At 41.0% G+C, this 21,719-nt stretch overlaps 2 protein-coding genes across 3 annotated transcripts in view; one reads left to right on the top strand and one right to left on the bottom strand.

The window, feature by feature from the left end:
• The window catches only part of LOC111865756 (zinc finger protein 271), a 189,478-nt gene that overhangs the window by 164,672 nt on the left and 3,087 nt on the right, over positions 1-21,719 (top strand). Inside the window, exons 1-2 of one of the 2 annotated variants that reach the window (XM_023854023.2) lie at positions 16,311-16,354; positions 17,025-17,192. In XM_023854023.2, the coding sequence (XP_023709791.2) occupies positions 16,349-16,354; positions 17,025-17,192 (174 nt within the window). In that variant the 5' untranslated portion in view covers positions 16,311-16,348. Of the gene's footprint in view, positions 1-16,310; positions 16,355-17,024; positions 17,193-21,719 lie in introns of those variants that run through there. The other variant, XM_033751950.1, reaches the window with a different exon arrangement.
• LOC111865749 (hemolymph lipopolysaccharide-binding protein) lies at positions 3,147-11,243 on the bottom strand. The gene is made up of 5 exons (XM_023854017.2): positions 11,157-11,243; positions 8,681-8,895; positions 7,141-7,198; positions 5,077-5,361; positions 3,147-3,490 (listed from the first exon to the last, which is right to left on the bottom strand). Exons 2-5 carry the CDS (start codon positions 8,888-8,890, stop codon positions 3,333-3,335), a joined length of 711 nt encoding a protein of 236 aa, XP_023709785.1. The 5' UTR covers positions 8,891-8,895; positions 11,157-11,243; the 3' UTR covers positions 3,147-3,332.

Here is a 21,719-nt window from a genome sequence, read left to right as displayed (position 1 = left end):
TCTCTCTCACAGGGAAGGAAACTTGTATTCGAGAGATACCTTGCTCAGGCACCAACTGTCTTGACGTAGGTCTTTGGTATTTCTCGATCTCTCCACATGTAGAAATGAGTACCTCAAATTAGGCCACGGCCATTTTCTCCCACATTTTTCAAATTCATTATTCGTTCGTTACCTTACCATTCGAAGCCATATAATCTGTGTTAGTGACAGCGTCGTTAAATAAGTCAAATAAATGAATAAATGAGTACAGGAATTTTTCTGTCAATACACAATTTTCCTCAAACCATTGACATAATTTTTTCCTCCACAACTATCAATCGAAAAATATTCATCCATGAAATATCTGATCCAAAAGATTGTGACGATGACACATCAGTACAAATACATATTATGTTTTTGAACATTATCCATCGTGTTGTCTTTATCTAAAAACCGTCATGTTTATTTTTCGAAACACAACGTTTCGGAGACTGGATTGTGTCTCCGTCTTCAGGTAACACCTCCTCATTTGGGCCTAACAGACAGAGCTAGTCCCTATCTCCGGGCCCTTACGCTCGTTTCAAGAAGAAGTACATAAGTCAAGCACAGCACAAACCATCTGCGAGAGCTAAGAAAATATTCAATTATTGAAACTCCACACGTATGAGGCCTTGCACCAGAGAAATATCTCGATTGAAATCATTGCTGGAGAGAAGCAATACTCATTTTGGTGCCAACACAAGAAAAACAAAATTTTCCACTCTAACTACACTTGACTTCTGCTGTGATGACAGGGTCCAGATGGGAGAGATATCCACAGTGGTTTGACTGATCTGATGGTCCAGCAGAGACAAGTGGGCTGATTCCTTGTATTTCCTGTACGTGGTGTTGAGCTCAGTCTGCAAGACCTTCGCTTCATTCCAACATACTTTGTGGTCACCCTCGTATGCATGTTGGGCTAATTTAGATTTTTCCAGAAAACTGTCTGTCAAGTTATATTTGTGCTCCTTAATGCGTACTTCTAGGGGTCTTCTTGTTTCGTCGATGTAACATCTGCCGCAGTCGCATGGGATGCTGTACACACACGGATTCGTCTGCTGGGCATGTCTAACCAGTCCAGTCCCACGGAGGGTATGTTTAGTTTTGAAGTTGGTTCTGAAATGGAAACGGTTCCCTATGGGTCGGAATTTCTCGTAAGTGCCCTTGACTTACAGGATAAGGACAGGACCCTGGTATACTCTGTCTAAAGAGGGGCGATTTCTTGCCGATGGCTTCATTACAGAGTCAACTACGTACTCGTAATTCTTTGGATATTCAATGAACATCAGATCATGTCTCATGTTCCTAATTTCGTTGTTCTTGCCGATGGCTTCATTACAGAGTCAACTATTTCTTTGGATTTTCAATGAACATCAGATCATGTCTCATGTTCCTAATTTCGTTGTTAAAATCTGGTTTTGGCACATGACCTTCGCTTAATTGACTGAATTATGAACGACTCCCCTTTTTACGTGATGTGGATGTTGGACTTGAAGTGAAGATAACGATCGATATGAGAAGACTTTCGGTACACTTTGGTGGTCAGTTTAGGACCCCGCTTCGTAACCAAAACGTCCAAGAATGGAAGGCCATTATTAACTTCAACTTCCATAGTGAATTTGTTGGTAGGCCTGATGCTGTTGATATGATGAAATTCCTGTAACTTTTCTGGTCCATATGGCCATAGCACAAATGTGTTGTCGACGAATCTTAGCCATTTATCGGGTTTCTATTCAGCTGTGTCCATTGCCATTTCTTCAAAATGCTCCAAGAAAATATTACTGACCACCGGAGATAATGAGTTTCCCATTGCCATACCTTCCTTTTGCTAGTAGAGTGTATCTTGAAACTGGAAGTATGTGGTTGTTAAGCACATGTCCAGGAGTTCCACNTCCCGTCCTCAACTTGTAAAGGTGACCGCTCTGGGAAGGCAGGATCCGTTCTGAGTCTATTTCTTATGTCATGTAGGACCTCTTCCACTGGTACCTTGGTGAACAGACTAAAGGTTCGGCCACACAGAGCGCTACGTACGCTATGTTCGCTATACGAAGAGAAAAATATCTCCATTTATTGCCAATGTGACTGGCCACACAGACTTCCGTACGCTACGTACGCTATGTTCCCTATGTTAGTTGCGTCGCAGAGTGTACACAGCGTACGTAGCGAACATAGCGTAGCGCTCTGTGAGGCCGAACCTTAACAACGTCAAAACTTACAAGGCAGTCTCCTTTTTGCAGGTTGATATCCTGTATTGATTTTATAAAATGTTCCGAGTTGTTTACGAAGGAACCTGTGTTGCCAGCCAGAGGGCTGGCCCAACGAATTGACTTCCTTGGACTTCGGAAGAAATGCCATGCGGACGCACTCTACCTTCTCATCGGAGACATGCCCTTTCAGGCCGCTCCTAGTCTCTAGAAACTTGTTGTGATAAGCTTTCATCCTCTTTGCGTCTGGTGCTACATTCTGATAAACATGACGAAACTCCTTTAAAATGGACTTAATCTCAGAAAACCACACAACTCACGCCTTCTCCTTAGCCGACGCCATATTTGCGTCAAATATCAAGAGCGCCCCAACGGTGGCCCGTGAGATAGCCTAAAAATTTACTCATGAATTCGAATTCCTTTAGTAGGCAGGAGATCCTTAACACCTCAAGAAAAAACTTGTGTCTATTTTTTTTAAAACACCTTCAAAATCTGGACGTTTCATTGTAGACACCTTGTAGCAGTATCAGCGGCCATAGTATCAGCAGGAAGGTTTCTTAATTAAATGACGAATATTAATTTAATCAGAAAAGGCCATAAAAATGTGTTTATTTCTGCTATCCCAAAAATGGGCGAGACCGGAATGTGTCAGCCCTTATAGCCATGGGTTAGGGGCTGGAAGGCCGGGCAAGGGACTATATCTGGGGCCTAATCACCCTCATATCCCATTGACGCTCTTTACCCGGGGGTAAAGCGGAGGGGACGTGAAGCTGATCACTCACACCCATGTATTACCGAGGTTAAGAATGCCTGAGCTATACCACCACTCCTCCTTACAGTCATACATTACCTTAACATGTATGGCAAGAAGACTCCCTCACCCAGAGGTACGTATCGGTTGCTAAGCAATAATACTCTCTGGTGTTTATTGTCTTTTGTTTGACAGTTCATGCAATATATTTGAGTCGTTTTATGATTGTAATTACATGTGGATACATAGAGTGAAATATACTAACTATTCATCATTAAACACAGCTTTGAATTCCATTACTGAAAGGCAACACTATAGAATGACTGCCCACGAATTTTCAGGGATGTTGGAAAGTGACGTCAGGACTCCTGTTCGCAGAAGAAGGCCAGTCTATACGAACAGTAGACGTCGTTCAAATGGCCGTATCGCGATATGCTTCCGCAGTTCTCATTTCCATTAAGGTTGTTGGGCTCTGGGGAATCCCAAAGTGCGAATCCCGTGCTTTCCAGAGGTTTCCCTGCAAAAAGCTTCAGTTGTAACGAAAACAGCTGTACTCAACATGGAGTAGATCATGTACATTGTCTTAACCAAGATGGATGTCTGGAGATTTTAAACATTCCTTGGCTTAGATTTTTATTTACAACAGACCCGACTCCATTGCTGTAAATACACCTAAATATAGAGCTGAAGAGATGACTTTCATATAAAGTAGACAATTTCAATATACATACTCGCTATATGAACGAAGATAAAGGTAGATTTGTCCAGGGGCGTAATTAATTAAACACTACGCCATGAATACGTATGGGGGTTGTGGACGTATTGACGAGATTTTCTTGACCTCGGCTCTAGTTGGAGCTTAGTGATAAGCTACACGACCGTGTCGCTTTACCCCCCGGGGAAAAGCCCCCGGTGCCCATTGCGTACGAGGCTGGGTAGGCCCTGGAACATTCTGGACTATTTGGAGAAGGAAAATTCTTTACCCTACCGGGACTCTAAATCCGACCTCTCGGTCATTCAGCCCGTAGCCAGTCGCTATGCCCACAATTAGTGCCGAGGTCAAGAAAAATTGTGGATCTATACATCCACTCCCCCATGCGCCTTCATGATGTAGTGCTTAATTAGTTAAGCACGGGGACAACTTTACGTTTGGAAACAAAGAAATTTTTAATAGAATTCCACTGCTTAAGTCAGTCGGATTCTTTTTTGTTTCTGACATGTATGTTGTGGCTGGATGCGTCCTTCCCCTAATCAGTCCAATTAAAACCACGGTCCATGTAAGGACCACATTAGAGTTTATCACCGCTTGACAAGACCGGACCGCATTAAATTGAATCCTGATTGGATGACAGGTCGTTACCTCATGTTCTTTGGGTCATTACTTTAAAGTGAAAACAACAGCACAGCCACTCGTTTATTTTAAAACATTAGACGAATGATAAAGCTACACTCGTATTAAATTCGCTTATATTTCGAGGGCGCCTTTTCTTTCATAGCGTACTTCTTTATCGAGAAGAAATGAACCCCAGATAGTGATATGCGTAACATGATTGCACGCTCGGAGGAAAGGAACACAATTTCCACAGATTAATTGTTTGAGTTTCAGAGATGGGGGTGTCATGTTTCCAGACATGAAACTGTTCGTACCGAACAGTTGGAATCACCAATTAGGAAAAAAAGAAAGCTCTCTTACCTCGGTTTTTGTCCTTGGCACTACAGCCCCAGTGGGCCTAGGCCTACCCATGAACTTCTCCGTTCACTTCGGGTTTTCTAGATCTTACACATTCGGTAGGACTCCTTGGGCGGGTGATCAGCTCGTCGCAAGGCCTCTACCTGTACACAAACACAGAAAAACGGACACACACAAACTAAACATCCATGCCCAGAGTGGGATTCGAACCCACGATCCTGGTTTCCAAGCGAGCGAAGACAGTACATGCCTTAGACCGCGCGGCTACCGTGACCGGCAGTGTATAAGAATAATATATAAGAATTCAGTTCGTACCTCATAGGAAACAGATCCGAACCCACGATCCCGGTTTCCAAGCGAGCGAAGACAGTACATGCCTTAGACCGCTCGGCTACCGTGACCGGCCCTCTTACCTTGTATCGTGAGGAATTCGCCTTCAACGAATCGGTCATGCAAGCCAATGAAAGCCCAGCTGCTTGTGACTACATCATTAATGACTGGCGCCAAGGCATATAAATCATGCAGAACTCTCCACTCGGTTTCCGAGTTTATGACAGCGAGATGACTTCCCTCCTGGTCACAGATACGCCTTGCTTCATCCCAGGTCTTGCCAGTCGTGTGGAAGCTGTAGCGTATAACATCGGAGAGTTGCTGTTGTCCTGGTGCGGAGTTGGCGACTGAGGCTTTGGAATTAGATGCTGAAACATGGCAGTTGCGCGGTGTTACTCTGCTCCGAATTCCAGAAGCGCTATCTCCTCCAACAGCCACAAGCGCGTACATGGGCTTCAGTGGCAAGCATAATGCGACACTGTTTACTAACCATTATTTAAAAACTAAATACGTACAAAATTATCCCATTGAAAGAATTTACACATCTGAAACCTTTTTTTTTTTCCTTGGCACTACAGCCCCAGTGGGCCTAGGCCTACCTCCATGAACTTCTCCGTTCACTTCGGTTTTTCTAGATCATACACATTCGGTAGGACTTCTTGGGCGGGTGATCAGCTCGTCGCAAGGTTTCTACCTGTACACAAACACAGAAAAACGCACACAAACATCCATGTCCTGAGTGGGATTTGAACCCACGATCCCGGCTTCCGAGCGAGCGAAGACAGTGCATGCCTTAGACCGCTCGGCTACCGTGACCGGCCTCTGAAACCTTTACCACAGTTTATTACATGTACGCACCTTGAATCTAACTCTTTCTGTGATCCATTTTCATCTGTTATTTAATATTAAGCTTTTTATTTTCTGGCCATCTCTGGTATGGTATCAGAAAATATTTTTTTCAAAGGTTCCATTTGAAAATAAGAACATAGACAATAGTATCAATTCCTACAACACTATCTGAGGAGCAGGCGTTGCCAGACAACAGCTCCGTAAATACGGTCCAACATGCAACAGTAGATGAAGCTGCGTTTTCTATGTCGTCCGCGCCAAGCCCAGAGCTGCTAACAGACCAATGAACTTGCAGTCTGACACGTGACACGTCTTTTCTGTGAGGTCCCTGTCGAAGAATTATAAGAGGTTCCAGAATAAGCGAGATGGCAAACCCGGGTGGAGGCGGAGTCGAATACCTCCACCGTGACCCTGCGAGTGGTAGGAGGCGACGAAAAGGGAAGTCTCAAATCTGAGACAGTAGAATATGATCACAAGTCCCAAGGGACTCTGACCCGAGAAAGACTGCACTGGCAAGGGCCAGCAGCATATACTTAAGACACCCGTCCTCTCGTCAGAGAGGGCGCCCCACAAAAACAAGACCGTAACTGTCAAAGGTAATAAATATCTGGTCATGACCCCCAGATGGGGCTCGACACCGAGACTTACTGACTGAGTGACTGACCGTCAGTCGCAATGTCACTTTGACTTTGACCGAGATGGCAGTCCAGGAGTGTTGCGTTGAGAGATCAGCTCTGTACGAGAGGCTCTGAATAAGACAGTTGCAAGAGTGCGGCTATCAAGAGAAGACTTCATAGTATTTGGAGTGTGTAATTCAGTAGGACTGTTATAGTTCCTGTGTTATAAATCCATTGTCAAGAAACGGATATTGAAGAAGTTATTTGTTTTATAATTACAGTAATCCTTAGAATGTTAAAATTAATTGTAGTTACGACCTGTAGGTAGTCAATAAATCCAATTACCAATCCGAACCACGTCTTTAGTCACTTATATAAGTAACAATACCTAATTTTCCCTTAGCAGTCCCAATTTCATCTTTGCTGCATATGTACCTGTTATTCTCCAAGCTTCATAAGATTGGGGGGTGTAACCTCTGACACAACAGACTCACAATAGCGGGTATGTGAACACTACACATATGAATCATTCAAAATCACATACTGATGGCAGAAAATTAAAATATTATAGAACACAATACCGGAAATTTGAAGATATCTCGCGTGTTGTGCCCAAAATCGAAATAGAACTTAGGACTGTTCGCTGCACAGTAATTTGCTCCAAACCGAAGTGCCACTGACCTGTCTCAGTCTGGGCCGAGCTGGTCTGCCCCTTGTTATCACCATCCTCCAGTTTGACCTGTAATCACATCAGGTATGGACGTGGTATACACACAAGTGGAGCCATCTGAATAACATAGCAAGCGTTTCTTTCGTATGGGCTGCACGAAGAACTGAAAATTCTTTTCATTGCCATGCCAATTTACCTCATCAAATCTCCTTTTGAAGAATGCCGTTTCTGGGATGTGGCACCGTGCAGATCTTGTGTGGGAAACGTTTCGGAGGAACATATCGCCCCTTCAAAGTAGAAAAATCTGCGAGCGACGAACCAGCATGAGCAGGTGGCTGCAGACCGAGTCACCAGTCGAAAACACCCCGACACAATCCTAATCTGGCTATGCCTTGCTACCTGCTAGCCCATCTCCACAGACCCTCCCCCTCTCCTCTCTATTGATTTTCTATATAGTCCACTCTTCCTCCCTTCCTGTTTTTATATACCTGGGTGTTTTCCACTGGTAACTCAGTCTGCAGCCACCTGATCAAGCTGGTTACTCGCTCGCGGATTCTTCTACCCTGAAGATGGAGTAGATACGTTCCTCCGAAACGTCGGTTCACAGAATATCTACACGGCGCCACGTCCCAGAAGATGGCAATCCTCATAGTCACCACCGTGAAAACCTCAAATCTCACAAATCTCCTTTTATAAATGGAAAAAACTTTCGTAAATTTCAAATAATTGTTGCACATAGTGTTTAAATGTCGATCACATTGATTCATAATTCGCTGAATCGCGTTTATATTTACGCTTGGCACATTTTACGGCAAGTAATTGTTAATAAACTATTGCAGATACACATTTGCAACAGCACTAATAATTTAAGTAAAAATTCTATTTTTTAACATTTTCATATTTGCGTTTGATTGTTATTCTAATTCATATATTTTGTTATGGGTACTGGAAATAGTGGCAAAATTAAATTATTTGAGAAGGACAGTATGACATTAATAAATATTATTCTCAATGTGAAATTAAACTGGACCTCAGGAACTCTTTTTACTTTTAGGTCTTTCGATTTGGCTGTTGACTAAACCGACCTAGATTTCAGTGATATTCCTCAGTTATATCATGCAATTTTCGGCATAATATTATAATAATAAAATGTTCGCTACCGGTTACTCAAAATTTGTTGAATTTTATCAGACACTGATATGAACTCATGGTATCAGAAGACAAATAGCCATTACACGTCATACAGCCTTGAATGTCAGTCCAAGTAGGATAATGTACTTCTAATTCGAATATTGAAATAAATGTTATACGAAAAACTTTGAAGTATGTGACTTTCATGGGTCTGTAAAGATGACGACATTTTGCGAACTGCAAAGCAGCTGATTTATATGAATATTAAGCATTTTGAGTATTCAGTAAAGCAAGCTATGCAGTTCCTAATACAGTAAGTGGCAGTTCTCACTCTGGTGGTGAGTAGACCGTAACTTCCTAATCAGACCCTTCTCCACGTCACTCTTGTGAATTACCACTACGTAAGAGGCAGCACTTCACCTGTGCCACTAGGTGGCCCGTCTGGTTCCTGCGATATGTGACTAGCACAGTGATTTTAGGTGAGTCGAGAGCTGGTCCCTGGGTCTGCGTGAGAGCGGCTGCCGAGGTGGAGGTCTCTGCCACGAGAAGTGGATCACGAATGCTGGTGGCACGGCACAAAAGAGCCATCAGCAATATCTGCAGCAACGAAAAGATCCTCGTGGTTGCCATGGTAACTGAAACAAATGAGAAAGCTAACAAACGGTGCGAATACTTGTGTACCGTATATGTCGGGCTGATTTCACACCGTACAAGTTCTGAAGGGTTTCTTGCATCCTGCGCAGGAACGTGAGCAGAAGCAGCAGCGGTCCGCTTGTAGCGCTGCTCTTTGCGTCGCCCGAAATTTCACAGCTATAGTCGCTATGTAGGCACTCATAGCTATCTCAGATCAAGCTACCGCGAGTCTGACTTAAACTTGTGGGGTTCTTATTCGAAACTCGGAAGTGACTTAGATAATCGAAGCCAATTCCGGATAATTCTATGGGTAAATTAGTCTTTTCCGCCCCGATATTTAAAATCTCTCCATCGTGTGATCGGTTCTAAATACACTGTACCTAAATAAAGGGGAAATCACAACAAGCAGGCGCTCATTTGAACAAGTTGGCAGGAGTTTCATTATAAGATGAGTCATTTACTTGGTTATAACCAGTTATTGTATCGCTTCATGCCCTTCATGATTTTCCTCATTAACCTCAATCGAATGTGAGGATAGGACCTTGAAACAAGACACGATATGCTCTGTATGGACCCATATAAATTTTCCATTCTCGATTTTCCTTGAATCTCTAATTCTATATAAATTGGCAGTGTAGTGCCCCTTGAGGGTAGACACGTCATGAATAACCTTGCAGTTACTTACTTATTTGCTTACTTATGGAGCTGATCCCTTCTTGAGGAGAAGCCATATCTGCAGCTACTCAAGAATTCCCCAGCGTTTTATGGAACCCGAAGATTCATTACCGTGTTCACAAGAGCCCTCTACTGGTCCCTATCCTGAGCCAGACCAGTCCAATCCATATCATCCCATCCTATCTCTCCAAGATCCATTTTAATATTGTCCACCCACCTACGCCTTGGTCTTCTCAGTGATCTCCTTCCTTCTGACTTTCCCACCAATATCCTATATGCATTCCTCTTCTCCAAAATTCGTGCTACATGCCCTGCCCACTTCATCCTCCTTGACATGATCATTCTAATTATACTTGTAGAAGAGTACAAGTTATGACCTAGAAGTTACATCCATCATAAATGCAGATCCTCTTCTAGGGTCTAGTGTTCTTCTTATAATTACATAGCAATTATTTCACAAGTGACCTGTAGTTGAAACGACCTGGAAAGACACGAACATTAAAATCCAAATATTTTTTTATGAAGTGAATCTAATTAGTGTACGGACATTCTATGTCATGTACGGCTTGAGATCTCGTATCCGTTATCATGTTGCAATGTGATGCTCGTTCTATTGATTTATCGGATCTGAAATGGATTAGTTGAATTATTATTCACAACAATGTAAAAGCAAAAATTATGAAGGTAGAATACTTTTATTATTTCTGACATAATTCATCTTCTTCCAAATATAGTATTTAATATGCGAGTACACCTAACTTACGAGTAAGCTCCATCTGTCTTGCGATCACGTATATAAAATTTGTATGGGAATCTACTTTTGTGGCTAAGCGATCCTTAACCTGAATATAGTGAACCAAGAGAAAGAAGTAATTTGGAACTTCAGTATATCATGCTGCTCACCATATGTAGGGTGAGCTTATCGTGGACGGTGTTATTTCTTGGGTGTCCATTAGTTGATCTGATGGTGTATTACACGGGTTTTTAAAAATTGATGTGTGAATATGCATATTCTTTCGACCGACTCAGAATGGTTACGAGTGGATGTGACACTGAAACGTCCGATTTCATGACGCGAAGACTGGTCTTTGGCTGATTGAAAAACTCTCGAATTCTAAAAAAAAAAAAAAATGTTCATCGTGGAGCTCCTAACTTATACAATACAGACATCGCATGCAGATTGTAATATCCGAAGGCATCCCTAACAGTAATCACTCACTGAGACATGCAAATGAAACTAGAAGCTTCTACCTCCCTCGTGTAACGGACTGTACCAACATTGGAGTCTATGTCACCCTTGTTGCTATGCTATCTCTGTCCTCATTTGCACAAAACCTCTGCAGGTACGAGTATCGTGTGTTCATTGTCGAAAATTCCTTCCCAAGAAAATCATATGCCCCTCTTTGTGATGCATTTAGCAACGCATACCAAATAAGGAAGCAGATTCCAGTAAACCTATACATAACACTACTTGCTTACCTAAGGAATAATTTCGAACAGAAATCAGGAGCTAGTAGAGGCAAGAGAGTTAATGTTTGAAAGCGTAATTTTAACTAGATGCCAGACCTCTTAACAAACTACAGCTTACCTCGAACAGGAGCGGTGTTCTATGCAACATCTACTGTATCGTGTCTTTTATAGTACTCTGCCCCTCGTATTTAAATAATTAATGCGGAAATCTGACTGCTATAAAACAATAGGCTCTGTATAAAAAAACTCGGGTTTTTTGAGTAACTAACACTTCAAATACTTTTATGGATTATTTTGTAAATAATAAAGTCCTGTAGATTCGCTAGAGCTTTCTGTGACGGCAGATTCTCTGCAGTGTGTTTCGTAACTCTAAGCCTAGTGTGTGGAATTGATTGCTGGGGGAATTTGTTATCAGAACATTTTTCGTGTAGGAAACAATAGTCCATATATAAATCTTTGGGTTCTTTGCACAGCTAATGCTTGAAACACTTTGGGGGACAAAGTTGAGTATGTTCATTAGATTATTTTCTGTGCCGAGAATTTCTCTGTAGGGTCTTTCGTAACCCTAAGTCCAATGTTTCGAATTAATTCCTGCGGATAACTGTCAGCCAGTGGACAGCTCGTGCACGAAACAGTAGGCTCTATATAAACCTTCAAATTGTGTGTACAGCTAATGCAGGGTAACTGTTATATTTCAGTTGGTTTCCTCGAAAATGTACGTGTCTATACCTGGAAATTTTTACGGGCGGGATTATTTCCGAAAAACATAGAATAAAAAATTATTGTTTTCTTGCATTTATTAGAACAGATACCAATATAATCAGTGATACTGAAATATGACTCATTGAGCTCTTTCATTAACATACAAAGAATACTCTTTTTCAAATTCAGTAGCTTTTCATAATAAGATGATTCCTCTTTATGGCCAATAAACATTCTTGTGCATGAATTTAGACTTCTTAAGGATTGTAAGTTTTGAGGTTTTCACGGCGATGACTATGAAGAAAGTCGTCTTCTGGGATCTGGCGCCGTGTATTCTTTGTTTCAGACGACGTTTCGGAGGAACGTATCGCCTCCATCTTCAGGGTAGGTGAGCAGTAGCGAGCTACTGCTCTCTGTATTCGCAACGCAATTCACCTGCCCTGAAGATGGAGGCGATACGTTCCTCCGAAACGTCGTCTGAAACAAAGAATACACGGCGCCAGATCCCAGAAGACGACTTTCTTCTTCAGAATTGTTTCGAATTTAGCTATTGGCCACTACTGAATATTTTTTTGCATTTTTTGCTGAATTTGAAGCAATCCTGAAGAAGATTCCATTCGAATTATACATTGATGTGATAGATTCTCGCGAGCCGGGGTAGCGCAGTCAGTATGGCGATTGAAAAAAGCAGTCTTCTGGGATTTGGCACCGTGTATATGTGGTGTTAACCGACGTTTCGGAGGAACGTATCGCCCCCATCTTCAGGGCAGTCTGCTTCAGTCTGCTTTACCGTGTCTCACGGTGTTGTCGCTTGCAGATTTACTTATACTTTTTCTTCAACCCTGAAGATGGGGGCGATACGTTCCTCCGAAACGTCGGTTAACACCACATATACACGGTGCCAAATCCCAGAAGACTGCTTTCTTCATAGTCACCGCCGTGAAAGCCTCAAATCTTACATAGTATAGCGATTGGCCACGGGCTGGACGACCGAGGGATCGGAGTTCGAGTCCCGGTATGATCATAAATTTTTTCTCAATATCGTCCAAAACGGCTCGGAGGCTCACGCTGCCTTCTATCCAGTGGGTAACGGGGAATCTTCCCCGGGAATAAAGCGGCAGGGGCGTGAAGCTGACCAGTCACCTCCAGCTAGTGCAAATGTCAGGAAAATGTGGATCTATACATCCATTCACCCATACGTCTTCGTGGCGTAGTAATTAATTAGTTGAACACAGGGACAGTTTTACCTCTACAGAGGGGTTGCGTTCCTGCGTGGTGCGTGCCGAGGAGTTTTCTGGAGTACAACTGGGGCGACCCAGACACGAAAGATTAGCATATGCTTTGCAAAGCCTGTACTGACAGAGAACTTGTATACAGTGAAAAAGGCAGAATTTTAAATAACATGCTAAATGTGCGATACCTTCACTTGCAGAAACGCCAAGCATATTCGTAAGAGGCAAACCAATCTTCTCGTCAGAGAGGGTGTCACGTAAGGTCTATGACCGCGATTGTTCGTTCGCGCGTCTCAAGGGGCTTGACGCCAAGACGAACTGATTGGCGGTAAACCGGCAGTCTTAAAGTGATTCTGACTCTGACTCTGATCCAATTGAAAGTCAGGCTATGGTGAGAAGACTAGGAGTTTCGTGTCAAATGGCCGCCAGTCTGGAAGTTGTCAGTTGTCAGATGAGAGAGTTCATTTCTGTACGGGAAGCTGTGAAGAAAAGAGTTAATCACAAGTGTGAGACAGTGTAGGGAAGGCTTTATGTGTATTAATTTGATTGTGTAATTCGATGAGTCTGTTATAGTTCCTGTGTTAAAATCCGTTGTTAGAAAATGGCTAGTGGAGACTGTAATACACTGAGGACGCCGGGTCAGTAATCTGCAAAGTGTAGTCAGGAGTGTATAAGTAGTCATTAAACCTCTTCACCAATTCAAACCTCGCCTACAATCACATATTCACGTGACAACATATATATATATATATTGTGGCATATAGACCCGTTACTATGCAGTGAATCTGTATATACGTGTACATATAATCCAATAACACTGTCTTCAGTCCAGACTGCGTAGCATCGAATGATAGGATATGAATGAATTGTGGAAATATAGAATGATGCAATGCTGTCTGACTTTAATATACAGTACTATCCCAGCAAGTCCTTGTGAAGGAAGTTTCATACTTCTAAAGTCTCTAGTAACAGAGCACGACCTCACAAGGCAACACAACAACGGAACGAGATCTCAAGCCGCAAGTGCCGTAGACTGACCCTAAACTGATCAGATTTAAAAGATAAGAAGGACATTATGAACCCAAAGACTGGGTCTCTCCAGGTGTTTTCAAATGAATTTAAGTTGTAAAATAGTTACTTCCAGAATATACGAAAATACGTATTATTTAATTTTTAGACTATTCCTGCCTTACGTATACTGAAGGAGCATTAGAGTGCAGGATTTATATAGAATTAAAGAGATGTGAGAGGAATTGAGAGTGACGAACAGTTATAAGGTTATACAGAGTACATCGTATGTACTAAGCTCATATTCGCTAAACTTTACTGAATAAAACCATGAAGAAGCTGAATGAGTACAGCTGCTAGTGACATTCGCGGCAGGTTCTTCCCATTGTCGTCTTCAACGGCTCAGTGACGCGCCAAACTGCTTGGTCAAAAGGACTGCTACATCTTGTGATATGCTGTTTATTTAGACACAGTGTATCATCTGCGGAGACTGCTTAGAAATCGACGACACAGCAGAGCGTTTATGACAGGCAGGGTGGAAAAAACTTTTCAATATATAGAATTATCTGGCGCGGAAACTTATGCACCCTCCTCGCCACAGGTTACGTCACTTCCGAGGTTCGAACAAGAACCACGCCAGTGTAAGTCAGACTGGCGATAGGTTGGTTAAAGCTGATAATCACACTGTGCATAAGCGATTATATCTGCTAACTAACGGGGCAGTCCATCATGTAAGTAAACGAGTAGGGACTCCTCTGTGCCTTTCTGCTAAAACCATTGCAGCAACGTTAGCTGACCGGACTGAGGAAATCCACGAAGAATATGCATAGCCTGTGTCGGTTAAGGCTCAGTTGCTTCTGAATACAAAATTTTCCATCAGCCTGATATTTACGGGACACACGTATTAAGGCCGTTCACAACTGTCGTATTTGCCTCAGTTACCATGACAACTGTCAAGGCCCTTACGTTGCTGCAGATACTGCTGATGTCTATTGCGTGTGTTATGAAGACAAATTTCGTACTTCTTAAATCTCTACAAAACATGGACCATAACACCACATTACAACACGACGACGCAAATAAAGCTTCCGAACATCACGTGGCATAGACTGCCCACACGTTGATTAGATTGACTTGCAAGAAATGATACTTAGAAGATAAGTCTGAGTCTCTTCAGGCCATTTCAAATAAACTTCGCTTGTGACATAAGGACTTTAAAATTATGAAAAATAACATAATCCGTGTAGATGTAGTGTTACCCGCAAGACACTGCACATGGAGGATGCATACACCTTGAAATCGTAGGCAAAATTTCCCACAGCCAAAAAGACCCGAGAGCAGCACCATCATAAATATCTTATTAAAATTTGAGAAAACATAACCTCCAAATTATCCATTTACAGCAGAAATCTTACTTTTCGAATATCTCCTCCTCTGTACATAAACATCAGTTAATCAAGAGATCAAAACCATATCTCAATGAGAAATGTTTCTTTAAAAAAATGTCATTCACGTGCTCCTGCTTATATACTGCAGGTCAAATAATAAAATTTCATTCCTAACATTGCAAACGTGGTAAAAGTTCCCTTAAGCGATCATACAGCATACAAGTTTACATCAAGCCTCACACTATTTTCGTGCTCCACAACAGGAGAAATAGGGTTCTTTTTCGCAAGCAGTGCCGGCCGTCCCGGCCTCCTAGAACAACTTCATTGACATAACGAAGTAGAAACATGGGACGTTAAATTTACAAGAAAATAACAGAGATAACATAAAAACTGCTCTTGTTTCTTTGTTAGCTTATTACAGATGAGCTTCTTCCTTGTAAGGCAGCAAAATATTATTTTTAAGTTATAATTATATCCAAGATGTTCGCCATTGTGCAACCAAACAAACGAAGTATAGTCAGCGGAATACTTCGGCGAACGCACAGAGCGCTTCATTCGCCAAGATCGCAAAGATGCACATGCGGGTTTTGTGGGAACGACGCTCCAGGTCCGGCGCGACCGGACACGACTCTCACGAGCCGATAAGAAGCTCTACGTGATAACATACTTCATAGCATAACCTGTTAGAACCCATTACCCCACATTATTTTGTGTTTCCATAAGATATAAAATTGTGACATAACGGAAAAAGTCAGAATAGTGGAACGACAAGAGGCGGTCATTGCTAGGCAGAGGCACGTTAAACACGTTTCTAAGACAACAGGTAACAGCCGCAACAATTGAGGACGCGATGTTACCTATACAGGCGTTCGTGGCAACAGCGCTGTAAACACGTTTCCACAGCAACGAATCAACTCGCAACAGTACTCGATGAGGTATTTTCTCTGTTGTCCGCCCGAAGCTATGTATAGAGGACGAGCATGCAAGTAAGCAGTAGATTGTACTACAGAATATTGGAGAAATATTTTTTGCTCTAAGAGAAACCATGGTGAGCGCTTTCCACTTGTTTGCAGAAGAAATAATATATTTGTCTTCATCCCTCGATATACAAGTCCAGAGAAATCAATTTTTGTTACAAGATTGTGTTATTTGTATAATAGTGTGGTCACAGTTTTATGGGTATTGTAGGTATTGTAGCAGTTTAACATGTTGTGTATTAGAATGATAAACTGAAGAAAGGTGTTGTGAGAAAGTCATGTAGCATGGATGTGAGAATGAGAAATACACAGAAAGATCCAGATAGTAAACCTGAATGAGATCACTTAGGAGACCAATGCATAAAGGGCAGGATAATATTAATCATTTTCATACCACATGATGAATCAATTGGTTCAGTGTTAATCACGTAGTAGACAATTTCTCACGAAAGATGGTAGAAGCAGGCTCTCACCCTGTGTATATATGTGGTCATTTGAATGAAGTCTGTGGAAGCACTGAGGTTTTTGTGTTCAACCACATTAATCCCTGGCAGCATTTCAGACTAATTACCAGCTAGACTATGTCTAGTCTATGATTAGTCTATCAGCTAGATGGTTAAAACACCACATTGAATGAACAAGGGCCAGTGATAGTATAATTGCATTGTTTTTTTTACAGAACCTTGCAGATTCAAAGGAAGTACAAGGTCAGTGTACTGAGATATGCCCAGCATTTTCTCATAATGCATATCAGACCGTCGGTATGAAAGCCGAGGTATTTTCAGATGCAGAAGAAGAGGAGTATCCTGTGTCACTAACATTGCCAGAAATAGGGATCGAACCTGAGGTGAGCTGTGGCCCTGTTAGGTAGATTTCACAAAAACAGGGATCCCTCACTTTACAAACTTCGGTACAGCAAACAACTTAAGAGGTTTCTTTTTGCAAAAGCAGAGAAATATATACACAGCATGGGGCAGGTAGGGAGAAACAGGCACCACCTAACTGAATCTCTCACCATCCCAGTCTGTACACATGCCTTGTTCTAATCATACAGAATCAGCTGTGCTCCTGATGATTACAATTCCTCCATTAGTACCTGCATTATTTGTGCCCATCATGGCTCCCTGACAGGAGAACGTGCTTGTGAAAGGTGTTGATAAACCAAAGAAAATAAGGAAAGCAATACATTTGGATGCAAAGTTGGGAAGCTCAGGCGAGACATTTATATGAAGACATATGTACATCCATGATAATGAAGCTGCTTTGTTTCACTGCATCAGCTATGAGAAAAGAAATGTGATTAAACTAATAAGTTTTATTTCCAACAATAAATATCCTAAACAAGTAATACAGCCCTCATTTTAATGCTTACTTATTGCTAGAACATAAATTCTGGATTACTTCTCTGCAACTCACGAATGAGCTCACAATAACGGGAATATCTATTTTGGTTTATGATATTTTGCCTTACAAACAGTTTAGTGGGCAGAATTGCCGTCACTAAATGAGGGATACCTATATGTAGAATTCATAGTTTTCTTTCTGATCTACATCTTCACTGTAGTCACTGGATTATGAAGGTCGTTTTCTGAAATGTCTCATCTGATTTTTATTTGTTGAATGTTGCTTATGGTGTACTGTTTCCATTTTCTTCAAATTAAATATTATGTAAACTGAAGAATGTTTCAGACAAATTCTATAGATCCAAAAATTTTCCACATTTTCGTTGTCCATCCATTCTGGTAAGCTTTTCTTCGGTGCTGTGTTGTAGGACTCCCAGGATCAGTAATTGTAGAAGATGGTCATTTTTTTTTCTAACTTTGATGCAGTCTGAATCCATGTAATGAGAGAGAGTTGTCATTATGCTGAGGATCTGTAACAGGACAAGCAATGGTTCTCTAAAGATTTGTGACAGTGACAGATTATACAGACATGTTGGACATTTCTCATTGCCTGGAATATATAAATAAATATGGATGGTGATGGTGATTCCATTGGTAATCCACAAGTTATTGTTAGTGTCTTTAATGAATACTTGCTTTCAGTTGCTGAAAAACTCTCCCACAAGATGATGATGATGATAATTATACTGGTATTAGTGATATCAAGGATAAACATACTAGCATCATTAATAGTGATCCATCACACTACCTGACTCATGCCTCTGACAACTGTTTTTCAAACATACAGCTCAAATTTTCAACTAAAAAGGAAATTGAAAACATCATTAAATCCCTTAAACCTTAAATACATACAAATATGATGAAATATCCACTAAATTGCTTAAAATCAGCTCTGCTTGTAGTACCTCACCTCTATATCAGATATGTAATACATCCCTTTTATCAGGGGCCTTTCTTCAACACCTTAAGTACCCTATAGTAAAAACCATTATTTAAATAAGGTGATAGAATGAATATTTCCATGTACAGGCCATTATCCATACTGACCTCTTTCTCAAAAATCCTTGAAAAACAGACTGCTTGAACACATAATTAATAACAGCATACTAGCGAAGAACAATTTAAATTCAAGAAAAATCTAACAACAGAAAGAGCAACCTATGAACTAAGTAATTTAATTATAGGTGCCCTTGATAAAAAAATTACTTGTAGCCCGGATCTTCTGTGTTATAGCTAAAGTATTCAGCTGTGTTAATCGCGATACTTTACTGCTCATATTAATTTGGTATGAAATGACTGGTAAAGCTAATAACTGGATTAAATCATACCTTGTGGATATTTATCAAAGGGTGGAAATGAGAAACATGAACTTTAGTCATCAGATAGCTTAAAACTTGGATAAAATAAGGCATGGCGTCCCATAAGGATCCATACTAGGTCCTTCCACTTTCTTCTCTGTATAAATGACTTACCAGACTTTGTTAAGAATAGATCTAAACCAATTCTGTTTCATAATTCATAATAATAATTTTATTTACATCCATAACTGTAAAATATACAATCGGATAAAGTCAAAGAGAATATATAGATTTAATAACAATCACACCTAACATAAACAAAGAATACATAAATACTTAAATAAATTATATAAAAAAACACCAGCACATGCATTAACAGACAATTACAGTCATTTAATTCAACATCTTACATATAAAAAACTCCTGAAGAGAGCAGACGTTTGCAGACGATGCTAGTATAATAGTTACCAACTCTAACCCCCCAGATTTTAAAAGTGACATAATGACTGTATTTGAATGTTTCAGAGCCAATAGTCTTTCATTAAATTATGATAAAACCCATCTTGTATAATTTACAACTAAAAATTGACCCCAAAATAACTCTCAGTATAGGCTATGTTAACAAAACATTTTTAAAGCACATGACACAAACTTCCTTGGATCACATATAGACACTACACAAAACAAAAAACAAACTCCGTGATTTTAGTCTGCAAGCAAACTATACCGACCGAGTGACCGCTGCTTGTCGGCGAAGTTCAATGCCAACTTTTGTGGATAGAGGGTGTCACATGGTCAGTGCAACGAATCTCCACGGCCGTTAATTTCGGTTTTCTAGACCGGAGCCGCTATTTCCTTGAAATAACGCCTAAGTTATCATCAGGAAGCTGAGTGGACCCCATTCCAGACCCACTACTTCTCAGTATCCGGACCTCCGGATCTGTAGCCAAGAATGCTGACAGATAGACCACAGAGGCAGTTATAGACACTACACTGTCTTTGAAATTACGTGTACATATTGAGCAGGTACTACGCATGTTAAGTGCAGAGTGTTATGCACTGCTACCATGTAGTCAGTGAGTCTCTTAACCATATTAAATTTGACAGCAGTGCAACTTCAGAGTGACTGTTAGGCATTTTGGCTTTCCAGTGCAGGGGTGGAAGGACTATCTCCAGTCACTGACAACACATTTTCATGAATTAGACATCTGTTAGTATCACTCTAGTTTCAAATGGTGGAAGTGAGAAATAAGTGAGTTCTTATTCCCTGTTTGAAACTGGTGATTGGTGATGATACTGAAGCAATATGAGGGGTGTTAGTAATTGGGATTATGAATGAGAAGGCACGTAACATCATAGGGGGCAGACAGACAGACTTTCCATTGTTGGGTTTTAGTTGCAGAATGTAACAAAGGGCATGGCTTTTTTGAGGTTTTGATAATATATTAGTAAAAATTTTTTGGAAATACAGTAACCAGGGCTACAAATTTATTCAAAATAATTCATTAAACTGCATGTAGCCTGTGTTTGAAGCACGATCTTAGAACCCAGAGACTCATACCGTGCTGTGGGTTTGATATGTTATATCTGTGTTTGCCTGAGATGTGACCAGTGTCCGAGGGCTCGGTCAAGGATACTACCATGTTTGCTAATGAGCTATTTGATCAGGAGCTGACTGGTTGTACCTTTGTCTGTGGAGACAAGGTTTCCTCATACTGCTGTCATAATTTCTATAGCCTTTACATGCTCATACTCTGTGACTTGTCTGTAGTGTATGACAGAACTGTTTCATCTGACATCAGCCTTTTTATTGTACTCTTCTTTATATCAAATGACCCATCTCCACAGGGCAGGGAAATGAGTCATCTTTTGCTGAATATCTGACACTGTGGGTCTGCTCAGCAGTGAGACTTGCAATGCAGCTTTGATAAAGAGTTTTGATTGGTCAAGTGTAAGCAAATCTGTTGTGTTATATGCACCTACAGTTGTGGCGAAGTTGAATTCAGTCACCATTGATAAGTGACTAAGTGTGGTTTGTCCCTTAATAGCCAAAGTAGACGAACATGTCTGTACATGTGTGATTCGCTTCAAATGACATCTTTCCAGTCATGATTGACCACAGGTAATGAGGACCCCCTATCCATGGTAGCATATCTAATGCCTGACATTAATCACCGATGTTTAACAGAAATCCCCTTTAAATGTCTGGAGTATAATGATGTGCACAGAGTCATACACAAAATCCTATTCTGTATTCAGTGCTTTTCATACTCTTCAAATTGCTTGCTCATTAACTGTTATTATGTTCTTCTCCGTCTTGTGGCCAGTTAATTTTTGAGGAAGGTAACTGAGCTGTGCGACAAGATATATACCTGTATTTCGACACCCAGTCGCTCTAAGGAGCCTTGAAACTAACAAATGAATCAGGGAAATGAAGTGGCCTGTTTGCCGAGTAAATTATGAGGAAAGGGTGCTCTCTTTGACATATTGATGGCAGTTTTTTTCTATAATTATCCTTTGCATTGTGAGCTTTCTTGCATGGACACCATTATTACCTTGTAGAGTCTCATTGGACACACACAGAAGACTATCCATAAGGAGGTGCTTTTGTTGCCCATCCATGCAAAAGATATGCTCGGCAATGAGACTGAAGCGAAGCTCTTTTCTTTTGGG

Source organism: Cryptotermes secundus, unplaced genomic scaffold (genome assembly GCF_002891405.2).
Source record: "Cryptotermes secundus unplaced genomic scaffold, Csec_1.0 scaffold183, whole genome shotgun sequence".
NCBI lineage: Eukaryota > Metazoa > Arthropoda > Insecta > Blattodea > Kalotermitidae > Cryptotermes > Cryptotermes secundus.
This window is presented reverse-complemented; position numbering and strand designations above follow the sequence as displayed.

Coding starts and splice junctions, on each gene's coding strand:
- LOC111865749 (XM_023854017.2), bottom strand. CDS start 8,890: ATGGCAACCACGAGGATCTTTTCGTTGCTGCAGATATTGCTGATGGCT. Junction 7,199..8,680: donor CGGGCCACCTAGTGGCACAG/GTGAAGTGCTGC, acceptor ATGTGATTACAG/GTCAAACTGGAGGATGGTGA. Junction 3,491..5,076: donor CGAATTCCTCACGATACAAG/GTAAGAGGGCCG, acceptor AGCTTTTTGCAG/GGAAACCTCTGGAAAGCACG.